At 35.3% G+C, this 23,796-nt stretch overlaps 1 protein-coding gene and 1 long non-coding RNA gene across 2 annotated transcripts; both read left to right on the forward strand.

Moving 5' to 3' along the window:
- Positions 1 to 15,359: 15,359 nt before the first annotated feature.
- On the forward strand, positions 15,360 to 16,259 carry LOC149234981 (serine carboxypeptidase-like). Its single transcript, XM_089368423.1, has 3 exons — positions 15,360 to 15,745; positions 15,887 to 16,156; positions 16,251 to 16,259. Exons 1-3 carry the CDS (start codon positions 15,590 to 15,592, stop codon positions 16,257 to 16,259), a joined length of 435 nt encoding a protein of 144 aa, XP_089224549.1. The 5' UTR covers positions 15,360 to 15,589.
- A 56-nt stretch (positions 16,260 to 16,315) lies between these two features.
- On the forward strand, positions 16,316 to 17,094 carry LOC149234982 (uncharacterized). Its single transcript, XR_016268245.1, has 2 exons — positions 16,316 to 16,443; positions 16,741 to 17,094. It is a non-coding gene; the product is annotated as an uncharacterized LOC149234982 (long non-coding RNA).
- Positions 17,095 to 23,796: the final 6,702 nt, after the last annotated feature.

Here is a 23,796-nt window from a genome sequence, read left to right on the forward strand (position 1 = left end):
ACCATTATGGGGATATTCCATTCTAGTTCAACAAGTTATATGATGTGGAACTGTCCAAATAGAGAAAACAAAAGCTTTTTCACACTTATCAACTCTCCAGTTTTATTAACCCTTCAATCTTGTCTTCATGCAATCAAGCTTTAAAACAAAGCTAGACCTAATCCACTCCCATAAGGCATCATAGCCTATATGGGAATCTCTAAACCCACCCCATTGGAGGTGTCAATCCTGATTTCATGCATCTATTGGACTCAAGACTAGCTCGCATATTGATTAGTCCACTGATATATCGAACTTATCCTCATGCAAGTGAATTGGAATAGACTAGAGCTCATGCAAATGTTGAAATGAAGGTGTCTTGGATGGTGGATTCCATGCACCAATCCTATTTCATGTTGTTGTTTTTGGTACTTGCAGTATCATTTTAATGAAATGAAACACTAACCTTCAAATAATCAAAATAACCATTTTCGATGTCAACCTTGTCAATATTATAACTTCATTTGTACTCTTATCACATGCTTATGTCTTTTCTTCATTGTTGTAATGCAATCAATTTAGTGTTTAGTTACAAGTCATCACCATAACAAAAACCATAGCAACTTTTAACCTTTAAGCCTAATTATTTCCAACACTAGGATAATGTTGTAATTTGCTCTAATATCATCTGTAACAAACCCAACACCTTGAGTGTTATCCAAGCGATGGGGTCAACTTCTTTGGAAACACACAAAGGGAGAGAGAGATATTATCACTTTAAAAGTTAACTTCCTTATGATAATGGCTATGGGTATCACTTGAGATGAACCCAACACCTTGAGTGTTATCGAAGCGATACGGTCAACTTATCTCAAAACACAAAGAGAGAGAGATATTATCACTTTAAAAGTTAACTTCCCTGAAATAATGGCTACAGGTATCACTTGAAGTGTCATTTATGTAGTGATGTAGGGTATAGTGTCACATAGACCAAGTGATGTAGGATAGGGTTGAAAGGCTAGGTTAACTCAAGGGTTGGGCGCCGAGACTAGTGGATTGGTTCCTGGGGTCTTGTAGCACCTGAGGGAGGTCTATAAAGAGTTGGTTAGTCGGTTCCACTTCCTTAACTGCACTTAGGGAGTTTAATCATATCATAGTAACTCTTCATCACATGTTTACCCCGGTGGACCGATTATCACGGGTAAATGTGGGAGGAGGGTTACATAATATAAATCCTTTATTCAAGTAGAAGCTTGTGTATTTATTTGTCTTATATTTGCATGCTTATAATTTCCTCTAACTAATAAGAACTTATCTCCACTTCGTCATGTAAGAAAATTGTGTCCTGATTTGTGCAATGACCCACTCAATCATGCTAGACATTGGGTCATGACTTGTCTTACGGATGCTTGTTTACAAAGGGAGACCCCTCTCGACTCCTTTAATGCAATTTCTACTCACAAGTCTATGAAATATATGGATGACTATATGGATGACTATCAAATTATCACAATAGATTAACTTGATTGTGTGGATATTTGTCTTCCACACTATGTTATTTGTCTTTACTGGACATATTATTTATATGCAAGATGGATATTTTATTTCCCCATGGTATGTTGGTTTCTCTTGGATGTACTTTCAATGGTAGTTTTGGTGCCATTGACAAAAAGTGTGGTCCTTGGTGCTCCTCCAATTGACCAATGTACTTCACTGGTTCCTTCTTTCAGACTTCAGCCAAAAGACCCAATTACCAGGTTGTCGAACGATGTTGGTATTGGTACTATATTGTTCGCTAAAATAACCTTTATTGCTACTATATCGTCGCAATTTTTTTACTCTTGGCTAATTCAATTTCTTTATTTCCTCTTGCCCCAACTTAGATACATATGTGTCACATTTTCTTGTGAGATTTCAGTTATGAGATGAAGTAATAAACATACATATTTGTGAACACTAGGAAATCTATTGCATCCTCACTTATTCAGAGTGTGACAACACAGCTCTCCTCTTCGATCTTTACCCTGACTGTCCCATGGGAATAATCCTCTTTGCGAAGTTGTTTAATGGGAAATGCAGACGTGTCTGTCTTCCTCAGGATCCTCTCACTCAGCGACGGCGAGGAACCATGCTCTTCCATCAAACGGCTGGAGGGACTCCTGGCGGGTTATCAATCTCCTAGGCAAGGAATGAGGGTTCATTTGTTGCCCCTTGACGTCAGAGCTCAGTTTGGGGTTCCTGTTCTGGATGTGGGTTACTCGGGTCGAAGCTTGGAGGCCTACCGCTGTCTGCAAATACTGAGGAAGTCAGGTGCTGCCTCAACCTTGGATTTTGGTCTACTTTGCTCACTTTCAGGTGGATAAAATTTACCCTGTCTATTTTCTAGCACTTCTTCTTTGAAGTTCGTTTTCCTTTCTTGCTATGGAATTGGCCACATAACTTCGGTAAATGGTTCACGCAGGTTTTGGAAGCGGTGAGACCGGAAAGCGCTATCGATTGTATAGGTGGGGCAGCATTCCAGTCGCATATGGAGCGAGCAGTCTCTCCGGGTATTTGTCCCCTGTACAGACTGAGCTGTGGAGAGATATTCGGGTTTGCTTGTTAACAGTGCTTTTGCCTTGCCCTGCCTTTTAAGAGGGTTTCTTCAGTTTTGGACCTGGAGGGTTTCGTTTTTATTTATTTTTTTCCTCTTCCTGGTTAGCTTCTCCAAGCTTGCTCACTACCGGTGGGGTTACCTTTAATTTTTGTAATACAGTTGTAAAAGAACATCAATTAGTTCCATTTTACCTCTTGGGTTCTCTTGGCTCGCTCATTTATATGGGCAGGCTCCTCGAACTACTAGATCCACCATCGTGTCCTTCCTTTTTATTGCCAAGAATTTCTATATCAACAAAATACTCTTCATTCATATATTCATTAGCATCATCATTCAAATGAGGTATATATGGAATATCTTTAACATTATAAGTCTTTGATGTTTTAAAATATACATAAAAAAAATTAGTTGATTGACCCTTCCTTTTTGGAGGCATTTCTATTTAAATAATTTACCTACATGCAAAACAATTACAATAAATCGCAATAATCAAATAAAGAGTGAAGGATTGATAGTCATTACATAAGTAAAGATGTCAAGATAATAAGGTGTAATTACTAAAGAATAGCACATTCCACCTTGAAGTGTTTATGAATGTGGAATGAATTTTTTTTATCTATTTGTAATAGTAGAATTTTATTAGTCACTCAAATTACATTTTGGTAATTTATGATGATAAAATCCCTTCAATAAATATGATATTTATTATGGTTCATTAGATTTCTTTGTTTTGATGAATGCTCCTTAAAAAATTACTAGACACTACCTATAGTACAATGATTACTTACTATAAAATAGATACACTACCTATAGTACAACAATTAGTAGATCAATAATACCTATAGTACACCAATTAGTAGATCAATAATAAGTCAATTCAAAAAGCAACTTCAAACGGAACCTTAACCTATGTAAAATAACATAACATTTTAAAATTCTTATGGAATTTAACATTCTTAAACCTATAAGAAATCAAATTAAGTTAAATATATGTTTGTTATTAATAAATTTAACATAAAAGATTTAAATTAAAATATATTAAGTATTAAGAGCCCTGGCCGTTTTGCATGGTTCGACTGCCAAGGAGCCTCCACTTGGTACCCTGGTTGTCGCGGTATGCCTAGGGTTATGCATGGTTCGACTGCCTGCAAGGAGCCTCCAGTTGGAATCATTCCGTGGGAATATGGATCGGTTCTATGGTGCAGATGCCAGCCTCTTCCAATTGCAACGGTCGTGGTGTTAGATCCTGGTACATTGTGTGTCTTGAGGTGATCTCCCAGGGTTGTCGAGCCGGGAGGGTTAGTCTGTCGAGTCCTCAAATGGTTCACTTCTGTCTTTCTCTGTTATGGTTCTCTACCCGCTGCTTTACCTCGCCACAGTTTGCCTTTGATCAAGTTGCCCACTTCTGGTTGCCTTCGAAATTGGTTCTTTTCAGTGGTACAACACGATGTGCGCTGAGACACAGTCTCTGTTTTCAGAAAGGGTTTCCAGCTTGGATAGTCTCTTCAGGTAAGCGCATATTCGTTTTAGGTGTTAAACATAAATAGTTTTTGAGTTTTATAGCTTTTCTCTTGTTTTGTCATCACATACTCATCTTGTTTTCTACTTGAATGTGCAGCCCTGGTTGGCTATGGTGTGGGTCTTCGGAGTCATGCCGAATTGCGGTTGGGTCTACCAGTTTCTTGCACCCCCACTACCAGGTATGTGTAATTTGTTTGTCGAACTAGGCTAGGGATATTAGTTAACATCCTTCATCTGTGAACTGGACGGAATACTATCCCTGTAATGTATTTTTAAAAGGTTTCTCTGGCCTAAGGCTGAGGGTTTTGTTATAATAACTCAGAGGGACTGGGCCGAACTCAGAGGAATAATTCCTCGTTTTCAGACTTTTGGTTTTGGTTATGAAATTGCAGTCTTGTTGCCAAGAATGCGCTTGTGTTAAGTTATTGATCTATTAAAGCCACGAGACTAGGGTTTCTGTGATGGGCATTAAGGGCACGAGGCGCAACGGCCGCAGAGTACATACTCATTTATTCGTTCGTGGGTGGCGGGAGATAGATATTAAGACCCTCATTCTTATGAAAAGTGGGAGACATACGCGGGAAATAGCAGGAAACAGCGGGCTAGGCCATCTTAAAATGGAAACAAGACCGCTGAAACCACCGAAACTTGTTTGGTGTAGAGGCCGAAAATCTTTTTGGCACTAAATTGTTTCAGTTTTTATATGCTGGGGCTTTCACTATTATTTTGCAAAGGAACTCGAAGCTCATGAGCTAGAAGTTTCAAGGAAGACAACAAAGGGTTTATTTTCCATAGGTATTTTCCGTTCAATTTGATGTATTTCCCTTGCAAAGATGTTGGCCTTAAGAAGTATTCTCTGCCACGAATTTAAAGAGTTTTTAGCTGCACTATCTCTAACTTCAAATAAAAAGCAGGATCTGTGATAATCTGATTTCTTCATATTGAAGAAATGTTTTGCAAAAGTTGTCTTTCCTACGCCACCTAACCCCACTATCCCCAATATCTGAGATTTCCCCCTTTGTTGTTGCTGCAACAGGACTGTCTCTTCAAAATCTTGAGGCTTAAAATTCAAGCCTGTTGGATAGTCGGCCACGGGAAACTCTGGCTTTTTCACTATTTCCGACAGACATTTAACCCTTTCGTCCTGAATTTGAGTGTAAATTTAGGGCAATAATGTTTATTAGGGCATAATGTTGTTTCTCTTTGTAAATTTATTAAATAACCTGGTGTTATATGGAATCTCGTTACATATAACATAGTTTTGAGCACTCATATTGTTAGGTTGGACATGGAAGCCTGGTTCGATATGCTGAAAACCATCTACGAGGTTGAGATGACACTGAGTACATTGACTTTTAATCATTTAATGATGGCCCATTTTACGCTCAATAGGTATAAAGAGATCATGAGGATTTTCAGGTAAATGTTAGAGAAATTCCACGGCTTTGATCCACCTAATAAGTATGAGGAGGTCATGAAACGTTTCAGGGAAATGTTAGAAAAATGTCACGAGGCTGATCCTCCTACATATGCTACTACAGACCAGCAGCACCCCCAGAATCTCGTGTGTCCTCTCGAAAGGTTTCGATGGAGTTGGTTGTTTTTGGATGTGTTTTGTTCATCTTACCTTATTGTTGAGTCAACAAGTTCTTTCTCGTGTTTCCAGCAGTACTCGATTTATTTCCATGGAAAAAACTTATAATTTGCTACAGTTGAATCGTGGATTACGAGACAAATTTGTGATAATCCAATTTACTATCTCAATCTAAATTTTTGGTGGCTTTTCTGCATTATTATTATTGGCCCCTCGAAGGGTATTGAGGTTTTGTTTTGTTTATCAATGGGAACCTTGTATTCTGGGGACCTTTATACTTACATAACTACTCATTCTCAATCTGTTGTGGGTTTTTTTGTAGTTTGCTCATAAACCCATTTTAAAAATTTAGGTTGCACCAATTTTGTGGCCTCTCGGTCTTCCATGAGTTCAACACAAAATGGGCAGAATTGAAGTTGGTAGTACATGGAAGGTCTATTCCCATCTTTATTTTCGTCTCTCAGGATGGTTATGTATAGATGGAAAAAATGGTTTATGAAGTTTTCTGGACAATGGAAAGGAGGAGAGCTTCAAAGATGCAACAATCTACATGCAGTGGTTTCTGAGAAAAGAATTGTTTTAAATGATGCCATATTTCCCTCTTTCAAACCTCTTCCCACACTTCTCATGCAAGATATGCTTGTAAGTTCCTTTATATGTTCAAACTAAACAACATAGCATTTTATATTTAAGTATTGTAACCATGATTTGGGTTTTCAATTTTATGTCATCAGCCCCTCTCTAGGCACTTGGGTTTTCTTTGAAGTACATTTCTATAAATTAACATATACATTAGCCAAATCTATTTAAATTTAGGTTGGATATTTAGAGTTACAATAATGCATACATCGACCATTTGTGTGTACTCAAGATAGATATTCATCCTCGAGTTTCCTATGTCTAGGTGCATTCTAGATCTTGATTTACATGAGATTGTGTTGGTTTCCTTATTTAATGTGCCATGAAAGAGATGATGGCTCATCTCATTTCCATGAATGTTGTAGAAGGAACCTAGTCTCTTTGGTGCAAACATCATAATGGTTAGATGTATCTGAGTTTACAAATTTTCTAACATGGATTTGATATTTCACTTGGGAATTGGAAAAATGTAAATTTATTTCAACTTGAAGATAGTGTTAATCCCCAAATACAAGGAAGGAATTGGACTGTCTTTTTTATTCTTAGGACTATTGGATTTTGTCTCTTGAAATTGATTTCTGAAACTAGTTCTGATCTCAAAACTTTTTATTAAATTGCTTGGAATATTATGGAGGATATTTAGATGTATCTGAGTTTACAAATTTTCTAACATGGATCTGAAATTTCACTTGGGAATTGGAAAAATGTAAATTTATTTCAACCTGAAGATAGTGTTAATCCCCAAATACAAGGAAGGAATTGGACTGTCTTTTTTATTCTTAGGACTATTGGATTTTGTCTCTTGAAATTGATTTCTGAAACTAGTTCTGATCTCAAAACTTTTTATTAAATTGCTTGGAATATTATGGAGGATATTTAGATGTAGTTGGGTTTACAAATTTTCTAACATGGATCTGAAATTTCACTTGGGAATTGGAAAAATGTAAATTTATTTCAACCTGAAGATAGTGTTAATCCCCAAATAAAGGAAGGAATTGGACTGTCTTTTTTATTCTTAGGACTATTGGATTTTGTCTCTTGAAATTGATTTCTGAAACTAGTTCTGATCTCAAAACTTTTTATTAAATTGCTTGGAATATTATGGAGGATATTTATAAAAACATTTGAGTACAATCGGAGCTAAATTTATTAGTGACATTCATACTGGAAGGTTACCAACACTAGTTCTACTACAAGTTTCCCTATCTCATTTTTCTAACATATGGGTTCACAATATTCTCCATATTCTTACCCATGTTATCATCTAGTTTTTTCTTAAACATTTGGCCTCAAAGTACCTATTTCTTTATCTATCACTGGGTAGTGAATTTAGGTCATCTAGTCTAGATTTGGGGACATATATTTCAATAGTATGGAAATATTGATTGAGTTAGGTGCTTGTCTTTTCATTGTATCTATTTTCAATGTTTAGAACTTAGTGACATCAACATTATCATTTTGGTACTAGTTGTTTTGTATGTAATAGTCTTGATATATACTCTTTTCCATTCCTAGTAGAGTAGTGCAAAGGTTTCAACATGTTTACACCAAATATATTTGTCAATTTTAAAAGGTATGGGGCCACATGAAAAACAGGGTTAAAATCTCATCTTTTTCAATGTTTTGCAAAAGTTGTCTTTCCTACGCCACCTAACCCCACTATCCCCAATATCTGAGATTTCCCCTTTTGTTGTTGCTGCAATAGGACTGTCTCTTCAAAATCTTGAAGCTTAAAATTCAAGCCTCTTGGATAGTCGGCCATGGGCAACTCTGGCTTTTTCACTATTTCCGACAGACATTTAACCACCTTATCTAGCAGCTCCATCTCCAGCTCCTTGCTAGTTATTCAGAAGAAAATAAATACCCTCTCTGCCACCAGTGCTCTACATTATTTTATGTCTTTTCATTTTCCAAGCATATTTCAGGGTTCTTTATTGCATATTGGTGCTCTTCTAAGGCAACACACCATATCGCTTCATCTACCATAATAATTCTTTGGACTCCGATTAGTAGTTTCCATGCATGCTTAATATGCTTCATATGCATTTCTTTTCAAATGTTGATTTCACAGATTGTTTGTGGCAACGAATCACCCCTAAGGTTTTTATGTGGCAGCAAATCATCTCGAGGTATGGTCTGGGGTTTTGAGGCAAGCAAGGTCTGGTTTGGAGTTGATTGTGGCTGCAATGAGATAGTGAAGTAATGTTTATAGGCAACAAGGAGATATTCTACAGAGATTACTTTGCATTATGCGACAACAATTTAAGACAGTGCATTACCCTTTGTAATATAATCCAGAGAACTCCTCAATGAAATTAGTATTACATGCATAGATGTTTAAACCAACATATTTTAGAATAATTTTATGGTTTTACACGTTGTCATATATTTCAACATTTATTTATGTAATGATCCTAACGAGTGTCCACAAACTTTTCTTCGTAGATTTCTATTACATTATTCTATACAAAATGGCAGACCAGGTATTTATGTTGCTTATGTTGCTTTTGGTATTTGTATTATTTATGTTGTTGATTTAGTTAGAGGTTGGATTTGTTTTTAGAAATTAACTTTAAAATGATACTTCAAAAGTTTGTTTGTGACTAGTTAAATGCTTGTCAGAACACTCTGATAAGCTTGCCTCAAAGTGTTTGACAGATCTTCAATGCTCACTCAACACATATTTGGTGTTACCGATTCTATTTTCTTATCAATTTTTTGATCAAGGTTTTCTTATTTTTATGTTATTATGTGTTTTTTTAAGAATGTACCCATGGGTGTTACTGATGCTACCATGGGGGGTTCAATGATATTCACTACTTTCATGGAAATGTTAACAAATGCACGAGGGAAGACACCGCTATGATGATGCATGAGGTAAGCTTGAATATTGTCTTTTATATTTTCAATTATCTTATATTCCTTATTATATTATGCTAATTTATGTTTGTTGAATGCAGACAATTGCTAAAGTGATTCCAACCCCTATAGCACCTTATAAAACATCTAAGGTAATGATAGTGGTAAAACTTGTTCAATATTTTGTGCATTTAGTTAACTTATTTCACTATATATATTTATTAATATTTGTGTTTTTACTAAGCGTGCATTTTGTTGGCATGCAGGATTCATTTATGCCCCTCAATACAACCAATGTTGGCATGCAGGGATCGTTAATGCCCCCATATACATCTAATGTTATGCAAGATGTAAGATTAAACCATTTATTTATGTGAGTTTGATTATGTTATTTGTTGAGAAATCTAGGGCATATATTTAATAAAGTTTTTGCACAACGACTCCATGATTTATGAGGTGTTACGAAGAGCTACATCATGCCTTCAAATGGATCACCCCATCTGTTTTTTTCTTCTTGTACATACAATACTATTTTAACAAGTAACCCAAGCAATATGTTATTCCAAAACATGATGTCAAGTTACTTTTTTAGGGTTTTTATGTAATCAAGAGGCCTTTTTAGGGTTTCTTAAATTCAAACATTAGATCATACTCTTTTCCCTTTATGTCATTCTAGAGTTTATCCCATGCCCTAGAAATCAAATCATAGGGAACAAATACCTTAAGATTAAGGTTTCTAAATACTAGGGTATTTCTTAAAATATAAAACCATAAATTCAACCCTACTACATCTTATGATGGACCCTTTAAAAGAAAATTATATACATACCTCATGGACACCTATCTGTACTGATTAGTATTTTGGTTGCCATGATTATTTGCAACTTTACACTACATTTCATTGATCATTTGCCACCTTCATGACCTTCTTTTAATGAGTCTTCCGAGATATTGTCATTCTATAATGGGACTTGCTTCTTCATGTGTTCATGAAACCCATGCCTCAGTCATAACAAAAATAATCTTCTTTTTCCTTTTTTTTACATAAATTACATAGAATTGTGATTATATATGTCATTATGAAGACCGAACCTAGTTACATATTTCAACATTATTCATCTGTTATCCCATCTTATTATTTATATTTGTGCCTTGCAGGATGTTTCTAGGGTGACTCCAACAAGTATACAATCTGTTGGTATAGAGGGTCATGTTATGCCATCTACACCTAGACCAGAACCCCATAACATGCCCTTTACATAATCTGTTGGTATAGAGGGTCATGTTATGCCATCTACACCTAGACCAGAACCACATAACATGCCCTTTACACAATCTGTTGGTATAGAGGGTCATGTTATGCCATCTACACCTAGACAAGAACCCCATAACATGCCCTTTACACAATCTGTTGGTATAGAGGGTCATGTTATGCCATCTACACCTAGACAAGAACCCCATAACATTCCCTCTACATCAAATGTGGGTCTAGTCAGCATTCTCCCACCAGGACCAGAACAAGTTTCTTTGAGGAGTCTTATAGACTCACAAACAAGAATGTTAAGGCTCCTACCAGATATTCCTGCAAATGTTCAAATCAGACAAGAAATAATTGAACAAATTCAGTTATGGGAAATGTCATTGTTGGAGAGTGTAGCTCTTACAACAGATCAACAGTTAAAATTATTTTATTTTTTTTATAATTTCATTTGTTATGTTTAGGATCATTATTTTAGATATGAAAAATAGTTTCATATTTTGGTTGGGTTCTTAAAAGTTCCACAATTTCATTGTAAATGCAGGAAGTAAGTGACACAGTGCCTAATGTATCTATAAGGCAACCTTCCTCAATCCCCAAGACTACAACAATATCATCGGTGACCACAAAAGGAATGCAAGAAGTTACAATCTTGCTCACTTCAGAAGGAAATGTCTTGAAGGATGAAAAAGGGCTGAAATTTTATCACTTTATTTTTCGTCGTGCAGAAGAATTATTTGGAAATACCATCCAAATGGATTGGAGGAAACAAGCCAATGCCAAAAAGGAGGAACTATTTAAAGATGCAGTAATAGCATTTGGTAATCCTAGATTTGATAAGGAACTTATTTTACAGATTGCAAGTAAATACATGCACTCAAAGAGGTCCAATTTAAGGACAAAGTTGACAAAAAACTTTATGTATCCACGTCCATCTTGGATCAGAGACCAAGTGACGTGGGATGAACTTATGAAAGATGCCAAGTTTAAGAGGAAAGTCCTCAGAAATCCAAACTATACGCCATCTGCACAAGGAGGAGCTAAGAGACGCCTACAAGATACAAGAAAAGCAACCCAAGCTAGGGTGTCAAAAATTGGATCTCACAAATTAGGCTCTGGTGGATATAATAGTATTCGTGGTGGTATGGTAAGTGATATTTCCATCTATTATATTTTCTATTTTAGGCAAAGTAGCCATGGTCACGTTGAGTTAATTGTATCTTATTAGTTATTTTACCTTATAGATATGATTATCTTTGTTAATGTAGGTTCAGCGTTTCAAAAGGAAGCTTCAGAGAAAGACCTAAAATATGTTGTATTACATGGTTCCCAAGGTCTTCGCCAACACATGATAAATCGAGGGGAAAAAATAATTACTGGTTATGGATCCGAGGTTAGTTTTTTAAGATATTATATGAATAATGCAATAAATCAATTCGAGGTTTTAATGTTATTATAACAAGTTAAAGTGTGTTGTGTATAGGAATCAGGTGAAACATCTGGGAGTGAGCATGGGGAGGAGATACAAGCACATGATGATTTGCTTGTTGCACAAAATCATCCAATAGTCATTCCTGAACCTTGGCAGATTGTTGAATTTCAGTGAATGGGAGACATAAATAATGAGGAGGGTGTTCAATGTGATGAGCATTCCACACCCACAATTAATGTAGCGCCTCCCAAAAAGAGGACAAAAAGGATTGATATGTGTTAAATTTTAAGAGCATTCCACACCCACAATTAATGTAGCGCCTCCCAAAAAGAGGACAAAAAGGATTGATATGTGTTAAATTTTAATAACTTGAACGTGCATCGCTCTAGCTTCTAAGGAGTGCACTAGGTTGTGAGGGTCCAAACATAAACTAATTATGTGTGCAACAAAACAAATTTTGAAGATACTTTGTTTTTTTTATGAGTACTTACATATTAAGGGCATCACTAAGACTGTTTCAGGTCCTAACTTGTATTATTTGTTTGATTATGATCAATTTGATATGCTTATATTTGTGTTGTATGTAGATGACCTGGTCCTAAAAGTTAGTTAAAAAAATTCTAGTTAGTTAAAAAAATTCTATCCCATGGTGCAAGAAGAAACTGGCAAGTGAAGTTGACATGAAGGATATACACCTCATGTGTTATTTCTTGGTCTTGGAGGTTTGGCTGAGTTTAGGTGAGGTGGTCCTCGAATAGGGGTAAGTAAGCAATTGAGATTCTGAAGAAGTTTTAGATAATGGACAATAAACCATAGGCTACTTTTATGATACATATTTTGAATTTATCAGTAGATTAAGATTCAAATTTGGTTTATTCGTCAGCGTACAAAAAGTATTTAGGTTCCCTAACATATTTGGTAGAATTTAGCAGTCAAATTGCTGTGTGCATGAGATCCTTTGTCTCACAAACAAGGGGGGCGCAGACACCAATGTATTGTCCAGCTTGGTTGCTAATATATGGTTGAGCTGAGGTTGCTGCAAATATGCTCCATGGTATGAGGTATGTGAGGTACTTAAAGGGCACACTGGCACAGTGCTTTGAGCTGCTGCATGCTTTAGTGGATTTTGATAGGGCCAGAGATGTAGGTGATAGGAAGAGTGATTCATGGTTTTGTTTCAGCTTGGGTTCAAATATAATATCTTTGTTAGGATGGGATACCCATGTGTGCAAGTTGAAGAAGTCCCTTTCTGGGCTAAAGTAGCCTCTTGTGCTTGGTACTCATGGATTTATGAGTACTTACAGATTATGGGCATCACTAAGACCATTGCAGGTCCTAAATTTTATTATTTGTTTGATTATGATAAATTTGATATGCTTATATTTGTGTTGTATGTAGATTACCTGGTCCTAACAGTTAGTTTAAAAAACTCTATCCCATGGTGCAATAAGAAACTGGCAAGTGAATTTGACATGTATTATTTCTTGGTCTTGGAGGTTTGGCTGAGTTGAGGTGAGCTGGTCCTCGAACACGGGTAAGTAAGCAATTGAGATTCTGAAGAAGTTTCGGATAATGGACAATAAACCCTAGGCTACTTTTATGATACATATTTTGAAGTTTTCAGTAGATTCAGATTCAGATTTGGTTGATTCGTCAATGTACAAAAAGTAGATAGGTTCCCTAACATGTATGGTAGACTTTAGCAGTCAAATTGCTATGTGGATGAGATCCCAATACACTGTCCTAGTCATCCCAGCTGTATAATGCACAGTTGTACCATTGTAACACTAACATAGGCACCAGAAGCTATGCTACTAGAAAGGATTAAAAGTAAAGTAGGATGCTAAGACCTTAATGTCTTTGCATGTCAAACACTATGCTGATACTTATTTCATTATTTACTTTTTAACCATCATATGCTGACCATTTTCGATGATGCTAAATTGAATGCTCTTTTTCCTGTTTCCTAGGGCATATTACTAGAGATCCTAGAAGAGTTACTGGCTGCCAGGAAAAGAGCCAAGGCAGACCTAAAGGTGGTGAAGTAAGTGCTTCCTATGTTCATGTTACATGCTTGTATTTTTTCCACTTAGCATCTCAGTTTTTAACTTCCTGTAATCATGTTTAGGAGGCTAAAGATTGGTTGGTTGGTGGAGGTACAACTTTGTTCCTATGCTAGTTCCAACTTCCATTTGCTGTCAAACTTTGATCTAAAAGAGATTTATATGGTCTATCTCTTAGGCCTAACATCAAAATCTTAAAATTTTCAGGTGCATTTGGAATTGGAATTAATGCCAGAGACATTGTATCTCACTGTGAAGATCATTGACAGATACCTTTCTATTCAGAGTATTGCAAGGAAGAATTTTCCATTACTTGCTATCGCTGCAATGTTTATAGCTAGCAAATATGAAGAAGTTTGTCCTCCATAGGTAGGATGATTTGCTGACATCTGTAAGAAAGGATGTGTATATATCTAATTAAAAGAACACTTTGTTGGCTGTATAAAAGTACATACACCAGCAATATCTACTCCTACAGAAGATTACGCTTTATGCTGGAATCAACACAAAAATTATATTATAATAGGTAACACAATATTGATAAGAGCTGGTTTATACTTGGCTACAGGTCAATGACTTCATCCGCAGCTTCTCAAATGAATGCACGTCAGAATAGATAGTGGCCATGGTAATTATCTCTAACTGATAATTCTTTGTCATTGATTGCAACATAGTCTCCAAACATTTAGATTGACTGATCAATTGATAATAACTCTTCGCAGGAGTTTAAAGCAATTGAACTTCAAGCTTACAGTTCCCACTCGGCCATATGTATTCCTCCTTAGGTTTCTAAAGGCAGCTGATTCCAACAGTGGTAAAGTTTTGAATGACACCACTTTTTATATTGTTGAAAGCAGCCTGTGTGGCATTGATCAAATCTACTTTCGAAAATGCCTCATAAAATCTAGCATTCATGTTTTAAATTACTTTTCTTTATTGTATTCCTAAAAATACCCTGTTGTACTGACAAGTTGTACTATCTATTATTCAGATTGAAAATCTAGCATTCTTCTTGGTTGAACTGTGTTTGCTTCAATACATAATGAGCAAGTGCAATCCATAAAATTTGTGTTAAGGGCTTTGAACACTTATCCGCTATGGAAGGCTTGTTTGTTGATGTGGTTTTTGAAATATTCAATGTATTTTTTAAGTTGTTTGTGCAAGCGTTTTCCATAACAGTAGTGAAGGCTTATCTGGATCTCAAAATATTGTGCATAGGTGATGCTTTACTCTCCTCTAGTTAGTTCATTCTTGTTTATTGTGTGTTTTTACAAACATTTTGCAGTATGGTCCACTTTTTATCGTTTTTGATAATATATCTCATGTATTTGATACCTGTAGACCTTTAATCCATAAAAAACAGAACAAAAATCTCAAAAATAGACACCTATAAATATAAACTAGTCATCAAATTTCAAGGAATATTTTTTCATGGGGCTGAAATCCTATTAAAATTTGGAACAAAATGCATATTTTCATATTTATGAGATGTATACTTTGTTTACTGAACTAGATTTGTATGTGTTCATATTGAAATCTTGTTACTATGTTTTAAATTGCGAGAAGCTTGATGGCTAAATGTTGTTTGCTTTATGATCCTTAGTTACCATTTGTGAAGTGTTTTAAGTAACTGGTTACGGCTGATGTTATGCTGGATCCTTTATCGAAGGTTCTTAATGTAGGTTCTGATTATAGCCGGTGTGATAACTTGCCAGGTACCGAAGGGACTGTCACATGCTTTGCATCATACTTGGTGTGCACCTCAATTTTCAATTCCATTATGGCATTAGCTGGGAATATCAATGTAAGACTTAAATTCTAAATACTGGACAGCCAGACATTATGTTTATTTTATCAGCATTTTGTATCTTAAAATGTAGTTTGTCATCGTTGTTTTATATATCTTACGATATTAGTTTTCATTATTTTGTTTTATATTTTGCAGTACTATGATGTTCGGAAGGAGTGCAATGGTGGCCTGTGCTATGATTTTTCAAATATGGAGAATTACTTAAACCACGGTTTCGTTAGGGATGCCCTGGGGGTTGGCAGCCGAAAATTTGTCTCTTGTAGCCCCTTGATTTATGAAGCTATGCTTACTGACTGGATGCGGAATATGGAAGTTGGCATTCCAACACTCTTGGAGGATGGTGTTAAGTTGCTAGTTTATGCAGGAGAATATGATCTCATTTGCAATTGGTTAGGTAATGATACTGTATACATATAACATATTGTTTTTGTTTTGGAGAATGAATTTATGATTTAGGTGTTAAGTCTATTATTAACTTATTTGCAGTTGTGTTTTTCAGGCTTGTTAATCTAATCTTCAAAATTGAAAAGTTAATTGTTCAAATTATGTGTCTTTCAAGCAATTCAAGATGGGTGAATTCCATGGATTGGTCTGGAAGTGAGAATTTCAAGAAGGCACCTACAAAATTCTTCCTTGTAGACGATAAGGAAGCAGGTTTAATAACCAGTTATGGACCACTCAGTTTTCTCAAGGTAAAAGGCACTCAATGATCATCTTTGATTTCGTTGTACAAGTAGATAATTTCTTCCTTACAGAATCTTCTATTTTTCTGCACCAGGTTCATGATGCAGGTCATATGCTCGTAATGGATCAGCCAAAAGCAGCTTTGGAGATGTTATAATGCTGGACACAAGGAAGTTATCAGGTTTAATAACCAGTTATGGACCACTCAGTTTTCTCAAGGTAAAAGGCACTCAATGATCATCATTGATTTTGTTGTACAAGTAGATAATTTCTTCCTTACGGAATCTTCTATTTTGCTGCACCAGGTTCATGATGCAAGTCATATGGTCCCAATGGATCAGCCAAAAGCATCCTTGGAGATGTTAAAATGTTGGACACAAGGAAGTATTACTGACGACAATTCTCAAATTTTAAAGACAGTGACGGAGATGCCAGAGAAGAATTTCGAGAGTTAGTTATCTGCTTAACTAGGAGAATTGCTCTCTTCACCTAGATTAATGTAAATATTTCTAGATTTGCAGTAGTGTGCATCCCCAAAGATGTGTATTTTCTGATTTGGCAAAATAATTGTGCATTGGGACCATCAGTCTTGCTAACTTGTGTCAAATCTTTTGATGGCCACTTTTTAACTGTATAGAAATAGTGCTTCTTATTGCTTACCAAGCCTTCTGGAATTATGATTATACATGGTGTTAAAGTTATATTCAAGAACATGAATAGTATGTCCTGTGTTCTTATTCCAGCATGTTCTGATGTCCTAATGGATGAAAGAAATTGTAAATTCAACAAAAATATTTGGTTAGAGTCTCGGGGAATTCAAAGCATGATGCTCTTAGCCTACATTCAATTTTATTGACAATGACATGAAAACATTTATGTTGTTTGCAATCATACAACGGATGCCAGTATTGTCTACTTATATTTGAATTGGAGGCTATGTGGTTTGGCTGTGTTTCACTTCTCGTTCGTTCTATTATTTTATTGTTGAATATGCATGTTTCCTCTTTTTGCCTCTTATCCCTTTATAAGCCTCTTGGACATTAAGTGCTTGGCATGGCAAGATATGTCCATAAAGCGCATGGACTATCTACAGTCCATCAATGCTTGCTGCTACTGCTGTCTACACTGCTCGATGCACTTTGAGGAAGGATCCATGTTGGAACAAAACACTTACCCTTCATACATGCTACTCTGAAGCAGACCTGAAGTAAGCCTTAAAATTTTTGAAGCATCATGCTTTTATTGATTTTACCCTTCTAAAGAAATCCTACTCCTAGACATTTTAGATTTCTTCATCAATTACAGGTAGGCATTGTTGATCAGCTACGGCCAGAACATTGTGTCTTGATCAACTATATGTTGGAACTCGGCTACTAACACCCTGTCTGAATTGAATCTTTATCTAATACTAATGCGCATACTAAGCGTCTGGAGGAATATACACATTTTTTTAACTCTGTACATTGAGGTAATAACATTTATGTGCATTGTTCCAGGGAATGTGCGTATTTCATGGTTGATTTTCACCTAAATACGGGAGGAAATAAGCTGAGAGCTATTCATAAGAAGTATTCAGATCGTTGTAGCAAGTCTATCTTTTAGCAACTCTCAGAATTTCAGAATGAGATTGCATCACATGACATCGGCTAACATAATACATTTTAAATGGTCTTTTTTGGATTGCAGAACTGATGCTTATGGGATTCATCTTGTTTCTACTGACCATTGGAGAGAAGCCCATTTCTAAGATTTGTATACCGAAAGGAATGGCTTATAGTATGCTTCCATGTCAAAAGGAATAATCAATGGCTCCTGCTATCGATCATTGTTCTGAGGTGGACACCAAACTCTATGTTGCGTATTCGAATTTCCCAATGCTATTAGATGTTACTTAGATTGTGTTAGTCCATTTGATATGATTCAAGATATTTATGATAGTTTGATAATTATTCATTCCCTCTTGATTCAAGGGTAAGTATCCTCTAGTCTCCCTCACTGGCATGAACCAGCTCCACTACTTCATCTTTACGTTGGCAACTGTCCATGCGTTATATTATTGTCCTAACAATCGCCCTAGCAAGAGAAAAAGTAAGTGCCATGGGAAATAACTGATCTTCTCCCATGTCATTCAGTTTAAATTTTTACTCGATTTGAATTTGCTTTCATATCTTCATGCGTTCGAAACATCTTTAACTCAATAGTTTGAATTATGGACATTTATTTTTTTTTAAATAATTTTTTATATTGTCTCTAGAGAGACAATAGTTTGAATTATGGACATTTATTTTTTTTTAAATAATTTTTTATATTGTCTCTAGAGAGACAATAGTTTGAATTATGGACATTTATTTTTTTTTAAATAATTTTTTATATTGTCTCTAGAGAGACAATAGTTTGAATTATGGACATCTATTTCTTTTAAAATAATTTTTTATATTGTCTCTAGAGAGACAATAGTTTGAATTATGAATTGTCTCTAAAAAGACAAAAATGTAATTGTCTCTAAAGAGACACAAAAGAAATTGTCTCTAGAGAGACAAATCAAATTGTCTTTATAGAGACAATAATAATATGTGTCCTATATTGCCTTTATAGAGACAAATTTTTGAGACATTATATTTTGAGACACCTACTTAGAGACAATATTTAAGACAATATTTGAGTTTCTTTTTGTCTTAAGTTAAGACAATTGACTCAAATATTGTCTTAAATATTGTCTTAAAACCCCCTATATGTAGTAGTGTCAGCATTTTTCATCTGTGGAAAAAAATAACAAGCAAAATATAGGAAGAACACAGGGTCAAACATCACACGATGTATAGGCCACCGTTCAAAAGGGGTGAACGGGTCAGGAAAGCAATATTCAACTTATTTATTTTTAGGGTTTTTGGTGGCAATCGAGGGTAGGTGCATATCGAAATTGAATGGAAGTTTTTGAACTGATTTCATCTATTAAATTTTACGAAATATCTTATACATCGATTAGATAAAATTATCTTAAGTGTTTGACATTTTTTCTTTTAATAATTAATGCAACATGAAACTTAATCTTTTTTTGAATTTAAAATATTAAAATTTTATTTATTTATTTTTCGACATTATAAAACATGTTTATTTTTAAAGAAATATTTTGTGTCGATAAAAACATGTTTACTCTTTCTTGGAACTGTCGGGGCTTTCGATGGAACAAAGGCCCCAAGCTAGGTTGGATCTCGAATGATGTTGATATTATTTTGCTTGTTGAAACTTGGGAGCACGAAGAATCTAAGGTCCCTAACATAGATGGCTTTACATTATGGTCTACCTGGAATAAGCGATCCTCTCGTAGATGCATTGGGGGTATAGCTTGTTACATTAAGAAAAACATCTCTTCCTATGCTAGGATTTATAAAAACGACCCTTACAACCAATATAGTTGGATAGAAATCACTGACATTTATGATAAAAAGACCTACATAGCAATCTGTTATTCCCCCCATCAATTCTAACTTCTATAGGAAAAAGAATCTAGATAAAAATAGTCCTTACAATGGTTTAGAGAATGATATTTCTAGCCTAAGGAATAAAGGCAATATCCTTTTAATGGGTGACTTTAATGCTCGAACTTCAGCCAACCAAGCTATTCTTCTAAGCAATCATTCCAACCCTAATTCTCTTTGGTTAGACAAAGACCTTCCTCGGGATAGCCGGTACAAAAGGAGCTCTAAAGACCTCGGGGAGAATTTGTTTGGGTCGGGGCTAGTCAAGCTCTGTAGTGTTCAGGATCTCATGATTTGCAACGGTCTAAAGAAGTGGCCCAATTCTAGCCAGATGACCTGCATCCATGGGCTTGGTAGCAGCGTGGTAGACTATGTTATCTTCGATCTCCCTCTATACAACGAAATAACAAATTTTGACATCTTAAACGACCACAAGCCTAACTCTGATCATAGGCCTTTACTTATAACTCTCAATTTTGTCATGCATAGATATCCCATAGAAGATAATCCTTATATGGGAAAGAAGTTAATCCTTATATGGAAAAGAAGTTAATCCTTATAAGAGAATGTAATTGCCAAGTTAAAGAGAAATGGCGGGTGGTTGAAAGATATTAACTGTAATATCGGAGTTAAACAAGGTTTCCCCCTCTCCCTACCCTATTTGGCATCTACATTGACAAGCTAGAAGGTTGTTTAGAGGAAGCAGGATGTGCTGGCATGATTTTAGCTGGGATGGTCATCATCCTTCTTCTCTATGCTAACAATACTGTTCTTGTCGCAAGGTGCCCATCTGATCTTGATAAGTAACTTATACTTATTAAGGATTTCTGTCTTCCATGGGTATGATTGTTAACACTGACAAAAAAAAAGTTATGATTATCAAATCTAAGAACGAGACTTAAGCTAATTTTATGTATGAAAATTTTGTATATTCAATAAATTGTTTACATTCAAACTTAAAATGAATCTATAATAATTTATAACAAAATGCTAGAAATTTTGTATATTGAATAAACTGTGAGGACATCCAAATACCTAGATCGAATCATGACGAAAATGTACAGAATCTCCCCAACATGGGTAAGTATTTTTCAAAATCTAATATTGATTAACAGCGACTGTATTTTGTCAATGCCAATGACATGATATTGAACACGCCTCTCGACGTATTGAAGTATTATGTCGAAATTCCCATTTCATTTTTATGGAGTTGGAATTACAATGGACGCTGACGCTCTCGTACGTATTAATCCCTCCATTCCACTACACTACAGAGAGTGTTAGCGGAAACATCTCAACTTGCATACCTGCAACTAGAGTCACCCGCACAATTTATTTACAATAACAATCATAACGTGTGAATAAATAGTGTGGGTGACACCAGCCGCATATTGCAGTTGCGAGTCCCTGATCGCCATGGCTCCTTCATATTTAGATTAAAGAAAAACTCTGTGCAAGTCTCCATTGGTTCATCGGACTTTCCATTGGCCTGCCAATCCCATGCCTTGCCAAAGCCAACGCGAGTCTTTTTATTGCGATAATTGATTCCGCACTCCCCCTCTGCTGCCTGTTATTTGGAGTATACTATGAGTTAATTTCTAAGATAATCTGCAATTAATTCCATAAATGCCCTGTTATTACCATCAAGCTTAAATAAACTCCAGTCGAGTGCGAATGCAATTCCATGCATGCCCTATTATTGCTGTCAAAGCTAAATGAACTCCAGTGGAGTGGAATTCCATGCATGCCCTATTATTACCATCAAGATTAAATAAACTCCAGTCGAGAGCGAATGCAATTCCATGCATGCCCTATTATTGCTGTCAAGGCTAAATGAACTCCAGTGGAGTGGAATTCCATGCATGCCCTATTATTGACTTGCTGTCAAGACTAGATGAACTCTAGTGGAATTCCTACTTATGCAACTGATTGCAACTGTTCTCGATGATGTGGAGGTCGGTGCCATTGAATGCAACTGCAACTTTTCTCGATGATGTGGAGATTGGTGCCGTCGAATCAACCTAAAAAGAAACTGCCGTCGAATCAACCTGAAAAGAAACTACCGTCAAATCAACGTTAAATTATTTGAATAATAAAAATTCTAAAATATTTTTTTTGAAAAATACTAAAACAAGTATTTGTTTTCTTCATATGCTATGGCCATTTTGAATCTATATTGTAGGTTGAAAAGGGAATGTTATAAAAAAATTCTAAAATATAATCAGTAATTCAATAAACATTATAATTTAAATAAGTCATAATAATTTAAATAAGTCATAATATAAGGTATTACTTTTACTTGATAAAAAAAAAAAAAAAAAAAAATTAAAAAGGAGCCTATGAGAATGCTAAGTAGATTTTGAATTCACTAATATATGATAACTAAATGAAGAAAATGTATATACATATCTATTCAATAATCATACCACTTATTATCTGAAATATGTTTAATAGGTGTTAGAGGTTAATATGAAGGTAGAGGTTATGGTTCTTTTGGTCTTATTATGGTTTGTGGATTATCTCGAGATTCAACACATTACAATACATGGAGATTACCAAGCAATCATTAATCATGTTTTGGGATCTTCGCACGTTTCTCATCCACGTCTAGAGTTGTAAATTATCAAATGTCTTTGGGGTTCTCTACAAGGGGTTACCTATCAACACCTACACAAGGCACACAACAAGGTTGTTGATGCTTTATCTAAGCTTGGACTCCTCAACCCATTGGAGGGGTTTTATATTTCACTGGGGCAGATGGAGACTTGTTGGGTGCTGGTCACATGCCATTTCCTTGACACTGATTTCAGTGTCTTTCTTTTGCTTTTCATCACTATACTAGGTTTTACATCTCAGATTTTTGGGAACATGTTTTTCTATTGGTCACTTTTATGGACTATTATTGATAATAAGCTCTACCTATCCCTTTGTTTTAGATTATGTTTTACTCTAATGTTGACATAAATCTTGTCACAACACTTTATATTTTTGCTATCTTTCCTTAAATATATGTTGTATCCTCATGATCCTAAATGTATTACTTTTATTACATAAATAATATCAGCATTTTTTCATCTGTGAAAAAAAATAACAAGCAAAATATAGGAAGAACACAGGGTCAAACATCACATGATGTATAGGCCACCGTTCAAAAGGGGTGAACGGGTCAGGAAAGCAATATTCAACTTATCTATTTTTAGGGTTTTTGGTGGCAATCGAGGGTAGGTGCATATCGAAATTGAATGGAAGTTTTTGAACTCATTTCATCTATTAAATTTTACGAAATATCTTATACATCGATTAGATAAAATTATCTGAAGTGTTTGACATTTTTTCTTTTAATAATTAATGCAACATGAAACTTAATCTTTTTTTGAATTTAAAATATTAAAATATTAAAATTTTATTTATTTATTTTTCGACATTATAAAACCTGTTCATTTTTAAAGAAATATTTTGTGTCGATAAAACATGTTTACTTTTTCTTGGAACTGTCGGGGCTTTCCATGGAACAAAGGCCCCAAGCTAGGTTGGATCTCGAATGATGTTGATTTTATTTTGCTTGTTGAAACTTGGGAGCACGAAGAATCTAAGGTCCCTAACATAGATGGCTTTACATTATGGTCTACCTGGAATAAGCGATCCTCTCGTAGATGCATTGGGGGTATAGCTTGTTACATTAAGAATAACATCTCTTCCTATGCTAGGATTTATAAAAACGACCCTTACAACCAATATAGTTGGATAGAAATCACTGAAATTTATGATAAAAAGACCTACATAGCAATCTGTTATTCCCCCCCATCAATTCTAACTTCTATAGGAAAAAGAATCTAGATAAAAATAGTCCTGACAATGGTTTAGAGAATGATATTTCTAGCC

Source organism: Pinus tabuliformis, chromosome 8 (assembly GCF_031772625.1).
Source record: "Pinus tabuliformis cultivar Carrire ecotype Pingquan chromosome 8, CPIR1, whole genome shotgun sequence".
NCBI lineage: Eukaryota > Viridiplantae > Streptophyta > Pinopsida > Pinales > Pinaceae > Pinus > Pinus tabuliformis.